Below are 19,294 nucleotides of genomic sequence, written 5' to 3'. Positions count from 1 at the left end.
GTGGTTCCTCAAACAACAGATAAACACAAAGAAGTGGAAGAGAGAGACTCTTTTCATTATTAAACAAGCAAAACATAACAGTCTGATTCTGTTAACAGACCAAGTGTACAACGGCTGCTCATGAATTACTGCTTAGCTCTTGAAAAACTAATTTGTGGTGAAGAGGAAATGCTCAGCCTTTTAGAGGACTCTGGACTCTTTTATGGCCTTTGTGAAAGTGGGAGAAACTTGTATTTAAATTATTTTGTGTGATTGTGTGTATTAACACTTCTATTTTCTTTATTCCTTCAGGAAGCTAAAATGTAAATATAAATAGATGTGATGTTTGAGTGGGTCTTTGTGAGCTAACTTCAGGTTTATAATGAATAGTTGAAAGAAATTAATGACTGAAAAAAGAAATGAGCCCTGGAGAGCAAAACGATTTTCCTTTTCTTCACACAAGTAAATTCCGGTAATGAAGACAAATGAGGCAAAGTGGTTGAAATTAAACATCGAAACAAAGCAAATAATAGTTAAAAGAAAGAATCAAAATTCAGAGATGAGTCCTCAGTCCATATGTATTGAAGTTCTTACAGGTAGAATATACAGTACATGTATACTGGTATACAGACAGGCAATATAAAATGGGCTAAAATTACCTAAGGATACAAAGAACAGCATATACAAAAGCTTATTTAATGATTCAAGTACCACTAACTTTTATACTTCACTTCTCTGGAGAATTCAAAAGCATCTGTACAAAATGTACAAGAATTGTATCCCATGTTTCATTGGCTAAATGCTTCCTCTGTGCTTCATATCATACCTTACTACATACTGGTAATGCAAAGAGAAGTGAAGATTTTACAGTTTTTTAAGGCAAAAATCACAGATCCTACAGTACAGTACATGACCTCTAATATTAAAATTTGCAGATTTCATTTCAGTGAAGTCGCTTGATGTAACTAAAAAGGTTTCTTTAACAACTCAACACATGAAATGAAAATGTACGCCATTTCTTTAACGCTTTATTTTACAGGTCCGTAATTTAAAAAATAATTTGCTATTTATGGTCGGCATTGTTTTTTAGCAATAGCCATTCAATGTATTAAGAATCAGTAATTATCTCTATATATAGTAGTTTGCATTGTTAGTGGCAGGGTCCGCCACTCACACACCATTTTTTTAACAGCCTACCGACGCACAATGGATTCACAGGTAACGGTGCATACGTATAATCCAACGTTACTGTTTGGGAATTTTATAATAATTGAAGTCGAAAGAATCTGTAAAACAAGACAATGGTAATTCTCTTTAGTTTTTTTTAAATCAGTGGATAAATATGTCAGTGAGTAATGGAAGTAGGAGCAGCCACAGCAAGCTGCAGTTCAGTTTCACAGTTGTTTCCAGGAAACTTCCCATGTAATTGCTATTGTTATTACAAACCTGTAAAATACAGTGTTACTGTTACTGGCATTTCTAGATTTAACAGGAATAAAATGGCCTCTATTCAATACCAGTCCAAACTAATGTAGAACTTTCTAAGCCTACATCTCAACTTTTTAATCTCGTATCAGCATGAGACTAAATCTGAAAATTAATCATAGTCTCACCACGACTGAAGCTATTTTAATTCCATAAAATTACAACACTGACGGGCTGATTGCCTCACTGACACGTACTGCAGGTACTGATGTGGTGACAACGTGGAAAATTTAAATCATTCAGAGGAACGTGTGGAAAAATAACTAGCATTTAAAAATCATAAACTCGTATCTATTTAACATTACAGGCGCATCAATAACATGTTCACTTCTATAATCACTGTACATTGTTTAACATGTCAAAGTCTTACCATCAAAACTGGTAAACATCAGTGGCGATTTAAGACAAACGGATTTGTGCAAGGAAGTAAAAGCATATTGCGAGTTCACTAAAGCAACGTTTATGCTAAAAAAGAAAATCCTATTGAAAAAAGGAAGCACTTAAAAATTGAAATCGAGTATTGTCATGCACTTAACTGTTCATCCACTCTGATTTATTTATTTATTATATTTTTTTAAAAAAAGAAGAAATTGTCTTTGGATTTCTTCTGTCAGAAAGTGTGACATAAAAGATTAAACTTGGCCAAAATAAGAAAAGACAGCCTGGAAGGCAGCTCTACATTCAGACCAGCATCAATTATCATTTGATTTTTTGTTTGTAAATCATTTAAAAGACTTTAAAACTGTACCATTCAGTTATTGTAATAGATCCTACTGGAAAGTACTGTTTAAAAAAAAAAGTGAGGTTTGCTGTTCACAGAAGTTCCCCTTCACTTGAGTAAAATGCCTTTAGTTTTCAACAAAGTCACAAGAATACAAATTGCTGAAAGGGAGCTACGGCCACGTTAGATATGATGACATCCAGTCCAGCTGTGGCAGCACTAACCGGCATTAATGCTCAATGATGCTGAAGGGAAAGTGGACAACGTATTTCCAGACATCGTTTTGTCTCCCCGGGTTGAGCAGACAGTGTCTCTGAGTGCTGAGTGGACGGCGTTGCATGTTGTGTCAAGGCTTTTGCTGATCGTACTGCTGGTAACGGTTCAGCTTGTCTGGGTCGTTGGAAGCCATGTGGGTGAAATCCTGGAAAATGTCCTGGTAGGTTTCATCTCCTGCAAGAGGAGTAAGGACACGCGACATCAACAACAGCAAAAAAATAAATGATAAAGTCAGGCAGAGAAATGGTTCCTAACATCTGTTACACACAATCATTTTTGGCTTTTTTCTTATAAATCTCTAAACACTTTTATCTTTTCAGGCCTGCAAAAAAACATTCTAATTCAACAATCTAATGTCATGACAAGTAGAAAATTTCTTCCTTATGAATGAGCCATAAAAAAGTAGGAAACCACTGAGATAGAGAACAGGGCTACATGATTTAACCCATAAAGTGTATCTCCTGCTGTGGTGCAGGAGCATTATCATTGAATAACACATTACAAGTGTAATTTTTCTTACTAAAATTTTAACTTCTGACCTAAAAACAAGAACAAAGTGCTGTTGGCATTTGTCAGGCAGGGCAGAATGTTTAATATGTTCAATATTAATGCACTTTGTGGCACTGGGGCTAAGAAAAGGTAAAATGTGGGTATAATTGAAGGATCTTTAAGAAGAAACTCAACAGAATTCCTCCTTAAAACATTTTATAAGGATTCCGGGTTTTACTGGTCTGAGCTGTTTCCCTCCTCACCAGATGAAACTGCAGCAAATAAGTTCAATAGAAAATTCCTCAAGTCGAAAATCATAAACGCCTCATCATGCAGATGTACAGCAGGGTAAAATATCTGCAGAGCGGACGGGTCATGCACAGTGACAGTATCATCAGAACAAGAGTGAAAAAGGAAAAGTCGGCCATACCTGTCAGAGTGTCAGCGTGGCTCGAAATATGAAACAGAACAACGCAGAGGCAGAAAGGATGGGAAAGAGCAGAAGAAGCAAAAAGGAAAATGTTTGAGAAAAGCGGCCGGAGAGCAACTGGAGATCGACTCGGAAAGAAAAGACAAGCCCACAGAGATTCATTTTTGTTAACAACTGTATTGTGTTTAAAGTGCAGGAGTTTATGTACAAAAATACAGCTGTGTTGGCCTCAGCACCCCAAAGGAAATTAAAAAAAAGAGAACAGAAGAAAGGCACAAACTCTGGGGAGGAGAGTGAGAAAAGAAAAGCAAAATACAGAACCGAGAGAGTGAATTTACAGAGAGAGAAGAGGATGAGAGCAATAAAAAAAGTGTGTTTTAGAAGAGAGGGGGAGCCTCCTCTAACACCAGAGCAGCGGTTCTCAATCTGTTCGAGGTTCAAGTGTCGATTTTCCCTTTTCAGATACATTTTTATAAGACTACAGCAGACAAATATTAATGAATGAAAACTATCAAAAGAATCAACATTATGTTTTAAAAATATATATATAAATATACTTCCCTCCGGATTTCATAAATCAATGTTTTAATGCTCACATAAATCACACAGAAACCCACAAGCTGAGAACCGCCACTCTGCGCTTCTTCTACACTCTCAATCAGGTAGAAACACTTGAGTCGAGGGAGCTGTAATTTCAATAAAAAAAAGGAGGAGGGAGGATTGATGAGGTTAGCTCTCCCTCACATTCATCACCCCTGAATATCCCTCATCAGTCCCATCATTCATCAACTGATTGGAGGCGCTGATGAAGAGGCTGTCAGGTATCAAAGAGGACGGCGTGAGGATCTTTCAGTGACTGGAAGCTCATACTTCAGACTCTACTCTAACCCCTTCTGCTAAAAACAAACCTCCTTCTGTCCCTCTCGTGATGCTAGTATGCCTGCTGTTGACCTTCCAGGCAACGACAGCCAGCAACAGCTTTCTGTACCATTCCCTATCAACAAGCATTGCACACACTAAAGAAAATATAGAAGAAAAAAGAAGAATTCTGTTTCATTCTTTGTCTTTCAGGTCCAAAACATTCCCTACTAAAAAGCAGCATTCAGGCTAATAACAGTCTGGCTACCTAAATCGGCGCATCTAGCCCTTGCTATAAGATGCTTTATTCTTCTAGAACAAACAGATGATGTTTTCTGAGTGTAGCCCTCCCTCCTGTGGTCAACACACAGAAAGTCCCTTTTCCCTACAGTCTAAGAGGGCTTAAAGAAAGCCCTCAGCAACTACTCTACAGGACACAACAACGTCATTTACCTGTGAACACAATCACAACACAATCGGTAATCCCTATTCTAACTTCTTCCCCACACTAGTCAGCCGTTCAAAACCTCACTTATTGTTCTGCCAGCACCGGGGGGGTGGGGTGAAACAGCAGAGCTCTATCGATGTCAATTAGCATAAATGAGCATTTAATCAAAGTGCTTTGGTGCCCTCCGAGGATTTGGGGCTGCGTGGAGGGAAGATGTGGGATGAAACTGGGGTAAGTTTCAATTATTCATTCATTATCAATAAAGTCAGCTTTGCACTCATCTGTAGTCTTATTGAATATCTACCTTTTTCTTTGTAAAGCTCCCATATGATTAAGATAAATATAAGCTAGGACTAGTAGGTGATAAAAATCTATACATGGTTACATGTGGATATTTTTCTAGACTATTGCACTTGTTGCTTGACGATGTACCATCTTCAAATGGTTTGTCTATATTTGAGTAAAAACCCACTAAGATCCGATACAATCAATGCGATGGCACTAAAAGGCCTCCGTCATCTTACAATTCAGGATTTCCCGTGAGTACGGGCAATGGGCAAGCACACTTAAATCGACTAATAACCAAGACACAATATTGTCATAACAGGAAGTAAAAACCACACAATCGAAAACAAAAAGCAAGGATGTGAACACAGAGCCCCTCATGGCACTCACCTCTGTGCCACCAGAGTCACTCTGAACTCTGCTTATTCTGTCAGACTATAAAGAAATGTACGTATGCTCATCATTTACAACATGTACAGTAAGTATACTTATTATCCGGTTCCTAGAGTAATTTTTATAAAAGAAAACTGTTCTCTAAAATACTTTTTTTTTTTCTGACCAGGCATGTCACAACATCAAGATGCATTATGTTTTTGACAACAAACAGTTCAAATAAGTAAACAGGCCTTGAAAATGGTTAAGACTTAAAATGGGAACCATACAATCGCAGGAAAACAGGTACAGTAGTTGCATAACCATTAATAGGAATGTGCATAAATGACTTCTGACTTCAGCTAAATTTAAAATGAAACTTGGCGATTTATAAACACAGCCTACACCTCTCCAGACTGATCAGATGATAAAAAATGTCATTCAAAAGTCATGATTATTGCCAGATAGTGAAAACTGCCGTCACTTTGAGGTCACTGGATACTGGTGGCAGTTACTGGATAGCTAGTTTATTTTTTGCAAAGACACTGTGACTTATAGCAGAGATACCATACTAACTAAAAAAATTAAAATTATTTTAGCCCAAAAAGTAATTTCTCATTAGCTGCTATAAATCACTGAACGCCTCTAAAATAGAGGGAATCAGCAAAAGTGGTGTAATTTGTTAACTATGGAGGAAGACTATGTAGTAAAAAGTGACTATTGTTTCTTTTAATTGTGCTATAATCAATAATATCAATAATTATACATCATTAACAGTCACTTAATTGAAAATGTGGATGTTCCACTTTGGAACAAAACTCTACGGTAATGTCCAGAGTCGATGGCTTTAACCCTGTCACATTGATACAGACTAGCACCTGACGTTACACCACACCAAGGTGCAGCTGGCAGGAGCTGCGAGGTAAAGATGGTGGTTTTACTCATAGTACAGCAGGACACAGGAGCACCACTGACAGAGTTGGGCTTAGTTCACTCAGTCTCACTCAAGTGGATCAAATGTCCCCTAACCTGAAGGTCTTGTAATCAAGCGAGAATGAATTGTCTGGATTATGATGTGTTCGCCTGTTAATTTGCAGTTTTTCAGTCAACTGACCCCAACTCTGAAACCTGGGCTTTACATTTCCTCTGATGAGCCTTGTTGTATAGTATGTTGTCGGTGTGTTTTACTGAGAGTGGACACTATGTTTCATCCAGCTGCAGGCTAATAAACTCCTGCATGCACTTCCTGTATTGCATCTCGGTGGGGCTGTTGGTGTTATATTGACCTGACTGGCTGTAGGGCCCCTCCGCCTCTCGCATCTCCTCGTTCATCTTGGCCAGTCGCAACCTGGGGAGCAGATTAGGAAACAAGGACGTGAAAAATTAGCCATAGATAAGAGATACAGTAGGTTTACAGCACACTCACAGGCCACAGTGTTACATCTAGAGTTCAAACTATGTACGCTGATTAACTAGTGACACCTTGTGGAAAAAGTTGGTACACCTTGTTTAATACAATTTACCCATTTTTTAAGCTGGTAATAAAATCATAAAAGGCCCAAAAAATGTGTGCCTTTTGTAATCAGTTGTATAATGAATGTCACAATGCGTCTAGTTCTTGTTACATCCTGTCAAAAGCTCACTATAAATGATCCCTACAGGTCAAAAATTTTACTATTTCAACTATTACACTGACTTTCTAAAGCAGTGGTGTCCAATTTAACTTTCTTTTTTCAGAAGCTGTTACAATAAATAATAATTATAACTTTCCAATCCAATGGCATTTTCTAACTTGCTTAACAAAACATCACTATCGGTGGTCAGTGTTTTCAAGTGGTTCAATGTAGATAATAGATCAGATAATAGATGTGCTGGGTGGCTGTGTTTAACACTGAGGAAGCTCAGACAACTCTCACAATAATAATACTGACAATCACGGTAAGAATAACACTCACAGTGTGACGATGTCGGCGTTGGCGGCCTCCACTGCTATTGTCAAGGGTGTTTTTTCATCAATGTCTGCAGCATTTTGATTTGCTCCTCTTTTTAAGAATAAACACACTTGCCTGAAACAGAGAGAGAAGTTTGTCAGATCTGGGTTGCATCACACTCTTTATAATGCACTCAATCAATATTCTCTGAGTTTGGTGAAGTAATAATAATGAGATGTGTAGGACGAACCCTGTGTGTCCCAGCATGGTGGCGTGGTGGAGGGGTCCTCGGCCCTGAGCGTCCTGCTGGTTCACATTAGCTGCATTCTGGAGCAGAAACTCACAGGTGACCAGCGAACCCTGAAATTAACCATTAATGTGACATGTTATATACATTTCCAGTGACAAAACACACAAGATACAGTCTTCAATTAAACTGTAAAACAATAAGTGTTATTATTATCTTCACATCAGCTGTTCTGTTGGCAAATAAATAAATTAATTCCAACTTGTCCAAATTTTCTTGACAGGTCTTTCAAACTATCCCTTCAGTATAGTAAATGGTACTGAGCTGACTGGATGATCTGTAGCGATGCTCACCCCCTGCACCGCCATGATGAGTGGCGTCCTCTTATCATCTTCTGTGTTGACCCAGTTGACCTCAGCTCCGTGGGCCAGCGCCTCCGCCATGTCCGGCAGGCTGCGGGCGCATGAGGCCCAGTAGAGCTGCAGACCCGGGCTGTACTCCTTAGGCTCGTAGAAAACCACCTCCTTACAGGGCGACGGAGGAGGCAGTGTGGCAGGCATGGCCATGGGCGGAGGCTCAGCAGCCTCTGAAGAATCGGAAGGAAGAGATGTGAGTGAAGAGGGTGGAAACATTAAATAACAGCCAACCACTTGCCATTTAGACCTCAGACATTTTTCCTCAACAATAATTAGATCAAATTAACTCCCTTAACTGTCCTGCAACTCATTTTTAGTCAATTGGGGTTATGTATTAGTGTTATTATGTGCAGGTAGCTTGTAACTGCACGCTGGTACGATGACATCTCTGTTAATCTTAACAATGGCAACACTTATTATGATTATGTGTTAAGTCAAACTGCATTAAGCACCTGTGGCTCTTCAACTTGCCATTTCTTCTTTCTGTTGCATCATTCTTGTCCCTCTGACGCAAGATGTTTTTTTAACTTGCCTAATACGGTGTTAGCTTTAGATTTAAACAAGCAGGGATGTCTATGAAAAAAGAGAAGTGTGTGAGGGTATGTGTTTGTGTATTACCTGCATCGGTGAGGCTGTTATTGGAGGGGGTGTTGGCCAGCATCTCCCTGCTCCCATCAGCGCTGTTCTGGATGCCGCTGTCTGCACTTTTTACTGTAAATCAAAGTCTGAATTACTACTTGTGGAAAAACACACAGATGTCATTCACTGAGTGTATAAAATAAAAGGAACACCTTCCTGCTGACTGTTCTGGTGGCAGAAAGCAAAAATATTCAGGCAGATCATCACACACAGCCTCCTTATGTAGCCCATCAGAAGCCTTTTAATAAATGTGTTTTCAGTAACTGAACAATGTTCGAACCTTTGACGAGTGCTACTTTTTTTCCCAGTGAGATTACACAAGAAAACAGCAGGTGGTCCAAATATTTTGTACAGTTAGTGTACACACAAGTCCCCTGCTGAAATCAACAGAAACAGAACTGGATGACAGATCCCCACCATCACCTTATGTTTCAGTTCCCTAAATACCAAGAAAATGATGAGACAGATACAAACGCAAATACCAGACACTGACCAAAACCATGTGACAGAAACACTCCCCACCCCCAGGGAAAAACAACACGGTACGCTCTGCAATGCTCTTAAAATGACGGGATGGGTCCAATAGAAAGGTTTGGATGAGGGAGGAATAAAGGAGTGGATGAAGGGGTTGTCAGTCCACAGCCCCAAAGCAGTGAAAACAAATGGACAGAGGGGATGGAGAAGCAAGCGAAACACTAAGCATTTAGTACTTACTGCTCCTGAGCTTGGAGGAGTTGTCAAAGTAGGAGAAGAGCGAGTCAAGCTCGTCAGGACAGAAGAGAGAGTCGCGGCGGGCCTCCAAGCCGCTGGCAACAGCTACGTTAGGGATAATGGGAGTTCGGAGGGTGAAGGGTGTAAATTGAGTGGCAGGGTGGGGAGTTTTAGGGTAGGCGGTGGGAGCAGGGGTTAATCCAGAAGCACAGAACAGCCAGGGGAGGATAGAAAGAGAGAGAATGTGAACAAGAGATTGAGGAAGAGGAGAAAGAGGAAAGCAGGCTGAAAGCAGAGATAGTTAGACTACCAGCTCAGTCGACACTGGAAGAGACAGATTACGAGAAGCAATGGGAGGCAAAGAGGGCTTAGACATATGCTGTTCGCAGAGAACATACAGTATGCCGATGGGTGGACACTTCTCCACAACAGTGCAACTATCACACAGATCATCATAAAGAAAAGGTGGCCACAATCACAAATGACACTGGCTCTAAAAGTTCTGTTTCTGAGGTTGGACGACAGAAAAATTCAAACCTCTGAAATTCTATTGTATTTGTTTTGTAACCAGGTAACTTAAAATTGGAAGTTTATATAACATTGCTGATCAAGTTCATCCAGCTAAAATTCACTTTTTAGTGGTTAACTTTTGTGTGATTGACATAATGCAGGTCAGGATCAGCACCTCTGATTGAGTTTTATTGTCAGTTTGATTTTGTGAATCATGTTATTCATTAAGTTCAGAGATGAGGGAAATGATACAGAAAACACAAACTCTTATGTTGAAAGTGTATTACGTTTGTTAATATTTCTACTAACCGGACTGTCCGGAGACGTTTGAACCAGGTCTGAGTTTTGGGGTGGGTGGTGGTGGTCTTGGGGGCAGATGCTCAGAGCTGCTGCTCAGCCTCTTCTCCTGTTTGCTCAGAGAAACCACTTTGTCGCGGAGCTCCTCGTCAGACGGCCGGCGTACAAACCGGCGGTCCACGTATTTGGCTTTGATGTAGGCCTCTACCTCGTGTCTGTTAGGAACAGGAAGCATAGGGTTTTGTTTGTCAATAATATAAGGAATTTAAGCTGTCTGCTGGTAAATTACTACAGTTTATCTACTCAAACCAAGCTGAATTTCATGCAGAATCTGTAGTCAACTACAAACTGTGTGTTTAATTTATCGTGGCCAAAGTTACATTTTTAATACACTAAGACTAAAATGCCTCTTAAAAATTAATTGAGAAATTAATTAAGGGAGAAAATAAACATAACACATATATATATATATATATATATATATATATATATATATATATATATATATTTTCTTGCAGAACTTAAAAAGTAGATCTTTTGGTCTTTTCTACCTTGGATCTCCTGGCTGGGGTTTTCTGGCTCCTAGCTCCTCTCGCCGAGCCTCATAGATCTGGTTGATCGCTCCATTTCCCAGTTCACACATCAACTGTAAATGGTGTACAAAAACGTTAGCAATACAAAACACACATGGATAATCAACCAGGACGTGGAGCGTATAACTCAGCTACAGTGATTGTAAAGCATATACGAAAACAGATAAAGACTAAATAAATGTGTGTGCAATAAAAATAAACTAAAAGTAATTCATGGATTATCAGCACATAATTAAAGTCTTCTGAGTTTGAACTGGATGTTCATGTACATTCGTTTTTCCTCACTCACCTTTAGTAGTTCGGGCTCCCATGTATCCAAAGTCAAAGACCGGACCTTAGAGAAATGCACACCCAGACTCCTGCAGATGAACGAAGCATTAAGAAATGGACAATGACATTCATCATTATGTTTTTTTGTGAAAGGGATAAAGTCTGAATGCTGGAAAGTCTTAAAGACCTTTATACTTTTCAACACAAGAGTGTAGTTCAGGATTTATCCACAAGGTGGAAATTTAGGTCTGCAGATTGATGGGCATTAATTCATTATTATGTCATTGATAACAAACCCCTGTATGTAGAGAACCTAGTTTTCAGATAAACATACAGTACTCTGACTGCTCTATGCCTTTGTTTGTAATATATGAAGACCTTCATTTTTCAATTTCCATAATTGAAACTCTTAAATTTCCAAATCCACTGTCATTAGGAAATCACAATAAAGACCTGTAAGATATTTTAGTTTATAGCCTGAATGATAATTAATCAAATTTATATTTTACTCTGGACAGTAATTAAAATGTCATCACAACATGCAGGCTGGGTGTTCATTACAGTGAGTTTACATTTCATTAAAAATCCCTAAACACCAACATTTCGTATATTCTAAAGCATTCACACTATGGCCCCTGATGGAAAAGATTTTCCATAACTAAGTCAACATACGTCCACTTTTCATCCTTTCCAGTTTCCACCAAACCAAAATGAACTAAAAATGAACTGTATTCCAGCAGCAGCGGTAGATAAATAAATCAAATGTGCTGATATTGGTTCCCGCTGTTTATTATTTTATTTATTTCTCAGTTCTCCTTTCTGGAATACATTTTCATAGCACTTGAATGTATAAGTTGTTGTATAAGTTATTTAAGAATTTAATGACTTTGTATCATCCTTTGTCATTATCTGTTTCTTTTAGTTTGATATTTTATTTTTCTATCTCCTCTATGGCTCTTGCCATGTGTCTAGCTTTTCGTAACCTCAACATTAAAAGACCTATTAAAAGCATTTGGTTACCAAAACTGTAGGACTTTACCTGTGGATACCAGAGCACTGTATACAGAGGGTGATGCCCAGATTGATGCTGGCCCAGCGGGGGTCTGGCTGGCCACAGTCGCAGCAGCAGGTGTTGCCTGTAATGGCCAGGACCTTCTGCAGGGCACTCTCTCCTTTCAGTGATCTCTCCTTCGGTTCGCCACCAGAGTCCAGGCTCCCTGTCGACGTGGATGACTTCCTATCCAGCTTCTGACGTGAGAGAGACAAGAATACACAGACGTCCAGAAGGATGGTAAACATTTATTAAGATGGGATAGAGCACAGAGGATGAAATGTAATTAAATGTAACTTTATCCCTGTGGTGTGATTGGGGCAAACACTAACAGTCTACACAAAGAAAAACTGAATGTAAACAAGAGTATAGGAAACTGGTGTTATATACATAGACACAGGTTAATTAAACTCTTTATTGATTCATCTATCTGATGTATATGTGAGTCTCTTCAACAATCCACTCAGTATGAGTGTGTTTGTTTTTTACCTCGCCGTCATCTCCCTTGTCACGGAAGGCGGTGGCGATGCTGTTCTGGACGGCTTTGATCCAGGCCTGCCGCAGCTTCTCTGAGTCTGCCTGCATCATACAGCTCCTGTTGGGACACACAAGCATCACACAACTGCTGTCTCTGTGTGTGTGTGTGTGTGTGTGTGTGTGTGTGTGTGTGTGTGTGTGTGTGTGTGTGTGTGTGTGTGTGTGTGTGTGTGTGTGTGTGTGTGAGTGCGTGCGTGCGTGCGTGTGGCTACACTGCTACTCCGCCTTCCCACCTTTAGTAACATATTCCAGTGCTCATTAGACTGATGTGGAGGGATATTTCAGTGGGTCAAACTTACTTTGTGGGTGACACCACTTCGAAACAGAAGCGACGCTCTATGTCCTCACAGTGTTTGACTGTACATAGTCTCAGGTCCTCCACCACCACTGTAGGGTTGTCCTGAGGGGACAGCACAGCAGCTTTGGTTAAACACAATACACAGACACACACACACACACACACACACCACACACACACACACACACACACACACACACACGGTAACACGACGTGAAACAGCAAATCTACGTTTTCCATAGACACTTTTTGCAAAGGCAAAATGTATGGAAAACGTGTAACACAATTTCTTTAGTGTTACAAATAAATGTGTATATCTTCACTGAATGATAAAAGTAAACTAAAAAGAAATAGAGCATAATGTGACTTTCCCAGTATATATGATGCTGTTTACATCTGCAACAACTACACATCAATACATCTTCACATACAGCTGTGGTTTATCCTACGCTAAATTTGTGTTGACTACTACAGTTCTTAAATGAAGCAACAGCCTCCTGTTAAAAATACATTGGATGGTATTTGTGCTGGAAGTCAAACACATGTATATCTGATTGTGGTTAGTGTGCAGGGAGTCACTTGACGTACCTTAAATTTCTTCTGGTAAACTAGCTGATTGTTCTGGATGGAGAACCAACGCCTGGAAGGAGATCACGAGAAAAACAAAGTCACATGCAGGCGCCAGTGACGCTCCTACAATAACACGCTTTGACTAATTTTAGTGTGGATGAGAGCGACGGCAATGCCTAGAGAGAGAGCTGATGAGTAGATACGTTTATTAACAGGGTCATGTTACTGTATTTAAATACAGTAAAACTATAGTATTTTAAAAAGCTATATGTACTGAAAAAAGGAAACAATCAGCAGCATTCAGTCAATAAAGGCAGACTCATATACAGTTCATTATTCATTACATCTTTCAAAAACTGGGTTATTTGCCCTGTTTTATTTGTTTTGTTGATATTCACTTTGGAATAAAATTATGAGGGGAAAAGCAATCCTAACGAAAGCCTCATCTGTACATGTTTTATGGAGATTTAGGTTCAGAGGTATAAATACAACTAATGTGGTCCAACTTTAAAAGAAAGAGGTGACAGCGGTATGACCCTTTCAATCAGTTAAATAATGTACCGTATTAACCTCTTTCTTCTACATCTAACCCAATTATATTCTTGTGACTGTGATAAAAAAAAGGGTACTTGGCTGAGTTATTAAAATGCCAAGCACCTTTAATATCTCTGTAAAACATTTTGATGACAGTGCTTGCCCTACTAAATCCACAACCAGCCCACGAGAGCTATTCCTTATCATAAAATTGAATTTTCAATGTATTCATATGGATGCTAATCTGTCGTACCTATTCCACGTCTTGAAGGCATTGCTGGCCCTCTTAAAGAGATAACCTTCCATGGCGATGCCGTTGTCTGCATCCACATTGTACTCCAGCTTGGTGTCGTCATTTGAGAAGTCCTGAACAAGAGACAAGAAGAGGAAAAGATGGAAAGGAAGTGAGAGTGTCAGAACAAACGAGGAAAGAGCAAAGACAAAGGACAGGGAGGAGAAAAGGTAGAGAATGAAAACAAACAATGCCAGTGTTAAAATAAAATATTCCGCATAATCAGGATTTACAATATTAACCATCTCCTGTGTTATTTTGGTACTAGTGATTGTGGCTGGTGTAGAGTGACTCTGCATTTTTCCCAAAGTCACAAATTAGGACTATGAGTCTCAGTTGAGCTAAGTGACCTTGTACAAAGCAGCAATGCACAGCTGCTGCTCACACACCACCACCTGAGTGATGTTTCACTCCAAGAACCGAAAAAGACAGAAACAACACTTATAGCTTAAGCTAACAGTGTAATAATCTAGTATAATTAATTCTGTGTATTAACTGAGATAGAAGGTCAAATGTAGATCAGACAAAATACTGAAAGACCTCTAATGTGGAGACCACACTTCATTGAGATTTGTCTCAAGACTTCAAACTGTTCCATCCACCTTCCCCCTCTGTCTCTGAAGGGAAAATTTGAAATTGAAATAGCAAGGAAACATAACATATACCAGGATAATACATAACCAGCTACAGGTTTTGTCGTGGAAACTGAATAATCAGTTCTTGCCCAGTTCAGGTGAGAGATGGCAATTAAATACCAGGAGACGCACATCACGTCATGTGTTCATCCCATGATCCTACTCCTCAAATACCTCCACACATATACTGCTTTGTGGTACAGATACACAAGAGGTTTCAACCCCCTCCATGCTAAACGCCTTTACAATGAGCAGCTTCTATTCAGTAAACAAACAACTTAAATTTGGCTATACATGGTGGCTACATCTATTCATTAAGCATAAAGCATGTGAACAACAGCAACAGTTTAAAAACAAAAACACGATCATTAAGTCATTAAGTGTGTACTGGAAACACAACGATGAATGTTAACTATTATCTAGTTATTTAGCTACATGTAGGTGGTTGGTGAGTTAGTTATTGTCCTCCAAAGAGTATAGTTTTAAAGTCAGCTTTCAAGCATCTTTTCTCTCACCAAAGTTGCTGCTGAAACCCAATCTGGTGTGTTGTCATGGGACTGTCCCAGTGGCCGGTCTTGTTTTAACTACCTGAGCTGCTGCCACACTTTCCTGACACCCTCCCAGGTTTTCTCAGCACCAAGTGACATACAACACCATGATGCATGCATGGATTGTGTGTGTGTGTGTGTGTGTGTGTGTGTGTCCTTGTGGAGTCAATTTACACAGCGTGTCACCATCCACACAACCAATTACAGCTCTAGGTCTGTTACTGTAATGAGCTGTGGCGTCTTCTTCTCTGTTGTCCTTCTAAAAACATCCAGTGGCTTTTTCTGACACATACCAGTCTGATTCACCTTGTCCTCCATTATGAAACCAATTAGCTGTGGTGCTCCGATATATAAAACTGTGTATATCTCCAACAAACTGAGTTCAAATATTGAGAGCAGTATTTACTGTATGCAGTTAAAGTTTAACTTGGATTAGTGAAATAGTTGTGTTAAAGACAGAGTTTTTGCATCCTATTGATATTTTTCTGTCTTTTTTCTAGATGTTTCTCTTTATAATGTGATATTTTAATAGTTTTATTTTAAAAAAATTTTGGAATGTTTTTTCCAATAAAGTGTACTCAAACTAAAATTTACACTGATCTTTTACGTGGATGCTTTAGAAACTTTTATAGAGACTTTTTATGAAGTGCTCTTGAGCATAGATCAGATCCAACAGCAACCACAAACTAAAATCAACCCGACTCCCATGATGAAGAGTTCCACCTACAGTGACACTGGACAGCCTCAACTCTCTCAATGTCAATTTACTTCTAGTGCATGTTTGCAAATTGTCCATGTGGATGCATGTTGTCTGTCATTGCTTTGATCTTTAAATGTAACTTGAGAAAAAGCTTCAGTTAAACCCCTCTGCCCTGTGATACCATGCTGTATTGGATGGACACACACAACACAGACACAGACACACACACACAGACACAGACACACACAGACACACACACAACACACACAGACACACACACACACACCACACACACACACACACACACACACACACACACACACACACACACAGAAGCAAGTGCAATTTTCCAGCATGACATACACTGGGACAACTGAGGTTATTTTGGGTGCACAAGGGGAACAAATGTGTCTGTATTAAGCTTATAAACACAAAGGCAATGGAAAGTACCAATCCAAGCCTTCTACAAATCACCTTTTCCTAGAAGTGGGACTAAATTACCCCTGTAGTGGGGCCACACAATTCTCCCAGTCATCCTAATAACACATTTTTAGCTAACAATGTATAGTAAAATAAGTACCACAGATCCATAACTCAGAACCTCAGCAGTGGTATGATGCCTGACTGAATAAGGAAACCACCCATAATTCAGCTTAGGCCAAGGAAAACACAACACCAAAACTGACCTCTTTGATGCATGTGTGTGTTCACTCACACATGTACACACACACGCAAGCACAAATATCCATACAAACATAAACAATCCTTAATTAAGACCAAGGCCAAAGAATTAAACACAACACTGTTGCTGTCATGTGAAAACCTCTCTGGTTCTCTTGTTTCTACTATGGGTTGAAAAATGTCTGACTGCTTGGGGCTGGGAAACCATTTTAAACCCTGTCACATACATTTAAAAACAGGTAGTGGTCTAACTATAAGTAAGGAAGCTGTTCTTGGTTCCTGAAACATGTTAGAGATACTAGGTTTTCGCCTGACAACACAGTCACAAAGTGATCAACTGCAAAGCAAAAAAACACTCGCTGACTTCAAACCAGCAACCTTAGTTCACTGTAGCAGACACTGGCACCAACAATGAGGCATCAAACCAAACATGCTGCATAATCAACACAAATGCATGTGGAACACTCTCAAATGAGGAAGCAGACATAGATGCAAACATCTACACAAACACTGCAATGCAGTCTCTGAGCGTGTGCAGGAGAGCAGAGGAGATGAAAGACAGGGGCAGGTAGGGTTACAGACGGAAGTCAGATGGAAATCGATGCGGTGACTCTACGTACAGAGGACGACCTCCAAGCGCAAAAGTTGCGGTAGTCTGGTAAAGAATGGAGCTCAGTCACCTCCTAAAATGTCACACACAGCAAGAGAACGGCACACAGAGAAAAGAAACGTGTATTTCCTTAAGAAATCATTGATTTATCAAAATTAAAATGACGCACAGACAAGAGAAAACACTCAAGCTAAAGAAGCACAGATATAAACAGACTATTACTATAAATAGCCATGGGCACAAAGGCAATGTCACGTGCACGGAAACACGCACGCACGCACGCACGCGCACACACACACACAAACACATATATATACACATATATATACACACACACTAACTCAATCTCATTCTTTTCGGTGCACTCACCAGATACCAAACGTAGTGAAAACGGCTGAAAATCTTCATTTTTCACAGATTTTATGGAGTGTATGTATGCCTGTGTGTATTTCTCCCGTGAGGCAGATGAATCTTCGCTATCTCAAAGTCTCCCTGTGTAGCATCTCAATGTGAGTCTGTGACTCTAAACAGTCTGGCCTCACTACAACAAACTCTCACCTCCTCCTCTCCTGTGGCTGTCTGTGTCTATCAAAACTTTCGTCACTGCCTCTGCTGCTGCTGCTCCTCCCCGAGGCCTCACGCACTAAGTGAAGGTCACCTGCGCGTATGTGTGTGTGTGTGTGTGTGAGTGTGCGTGTGTGATGCTACTGTGACTGCTGGGTTAGAATAATTAAGTGGACCATGCAGAGGAGCTCGGGCATCAAACATTTATACTGACTTCAGCCTAACAGACGTGCACTCAGCTTTTCTTCTCACTAGTGAGAATGTAAATAAAGTAGCCAACCCTTTAACCACGCTGAATGTTTATAATGTTTGAGCCTTTAAAATGTGTGCATTTAGTGTGCATGACTGTTAATAGACACTGGCTTATTATCCCAGAAACACAATCAGACCATTTTAATACCTTAGTCGTTAAAAAAACCCTGACACATGTTCTCTTTAAGTCAGCAACCCGTCTGTTCTGTGGCATGATTGTGACATTGTCATGTCATTTTGTGGTCGCAGTACTGCAGCTGAGTAATGCACATAGACAGACAGGAGGCATACTAAACATAACCTCAGGACCCCCTTCAACTCTCATGAGAATAGAAGGTTTCATCAGTACAATGAAAATGATAATGGGAAATAAAATGGCTTCATGTGTAAGCACAAATAAAGAGGACAATATGCACAGGAATGAAAAGACTGTCCTAACAAGGGAAAAACGTACAGATTTGAACGTCAACTGGCTTACGACACATGATGAAATGAAGGGGGCAGATATGGTCACTCATCAATACTAACAATTCTCAAAGCTCAAGTATAAAAAGAAACATTCTGTGCCCAGTGCATCAATGCAAATAACACTAGAGGCTAAGGGTCCAGTTAAAGGGTCCAGTGTGTAGGATTTAGTGGTATATAGCAGTGTAGTTGCGGTTGTGTAGTAGGGAGGTGGTTGTAGGAACTCCCTTGCTTCAACCCCCTTCCTTCTAAGTGCGAAGGAGAAACTATGGTGGCCGCAAAAAATGTAAACACCCCCATCTAGAGCCAGTGTTTGGTTTTGTCCCTTCTGGGCTACTGTAGAAACATGCCGGTTCAACATATCAGACTCCATGGAAGGTGACCCGCAGCATCTGTAGTTATTAAAGGCTCATTCTAAGGTAACAAAAACATAACAATCCTTATATTCAGGTGATTATACGCTAACAACAATAACAAACATAGTTCTATGTATTATATTCAATTCCTGTCAATAGATCCTCCTAAATGTTACAAACTGGATCTTTAAGCAATGCAGCACCTGAGGGAAGCCATTGTAAAGTGTTACCAAGTCATCTGAAC

At 39.8% G+C, this 19,294-nt stretch overlaps 1 protein-coding gene across 3 annotated transcripts in view; it reads right to left on the bottom strand.

Annotated features, from left to right (window-relative positions):
* Positions 1 to 539: 539 nt before the first annotated feature.
* Positions 540 to 19,294, bottom strand: part of LOC127349724 (arf-GAP with coiled-coil, ANK repeat and PH domain-containing protein 2) — a 48,123-nt gene continuing 29,368 nt past the window's right edge. The window contains exons 10-24 of one of the 3 annotated variants that reach the window (XM_051375577.1): positions 14,201 to 14,313; positions 13,432 to 13,483; positions 12,845 to 12,945; positions 12,498 to 12,603; positions 11,997 to 12,205; positions 10,977 to 11,046; positions 10,646 to 10,740; positions 10,107 to 10,309; positions 9,291 to 9,392; positions 8,556 to 8,648; positions 7,875 to 8,107; positions 7,525 to 7,634; positions 7,299 to 7,409; positions 6,630 to 6,691; positions 540 to 2,635 (exon numbers count right to left, since the gene is read on the bottom strand). In XM_051375577.1, coding sequence (XP_051231537.1) covers positions 2,532 to 2,635; positions 6,630 to 6,691; positions 7,299 to 7,409; positions 7,525 to 7,634; positions 7,875 to 8,107; positions 8,556 to 8,648; positions 9,291 to 9,392; positions 10,107 to 10,309; positions 10,646 to 10,740; positions 10,977 to 11,046; positions 11,997 to 12,205; positions 12,498 to 12,603; positions 12,845 to 12,945; positions 13,432 to 13,483; positions 14,201 to 14,313 — 1,764 coding nt within the window. In that variant the 3' untranslated portion in view covers positions 540 to 2,531. The remainder of the gene's footprint in view (positions 2,636 to 6,629; positions 6,692 to 7,298; positions 7,410 to 7,524; positions 7,635 to 7,874; positions 8,108 to 8,555; positions 8,649 to 9,290; positions 9,393 to 10,106; positions 10,310 to 10,645; positions 10,741 to 10,976; positions 11,047 to 11,996; positions 12,206 to 12,497; positions 12,604 to 12,844; positions 12,946 to 13,431; positions 13,484 to 14,200; positions 14,314 to 19,294) is intronic. The other 2 variants (XM_051375578.1, XM_051375579.1) reach the window with 2 other exon arrangements.

The sequence above is a fragment of the Dicentrarchus labrax genome, unplaced genomic scaffold, assembly GCF_905237075.1.
Source record: "Dicentrarchus labrax unplaced genomic scaffold, dlabrax2021, whole genome shotgun sequence".
In the NCBI taxonomy this organism is placed as follows: Eukaryota; Metazoa; Chordata; class Actinopteri; family Moronidae; genus Dicentrarchus; species Dicentrarchus labrax.
The sequence above is the reverse complement of the archived record's forward strand: the minus strand, read 5'-3'. Positions and strand labels throughout refer to the sequence as shown.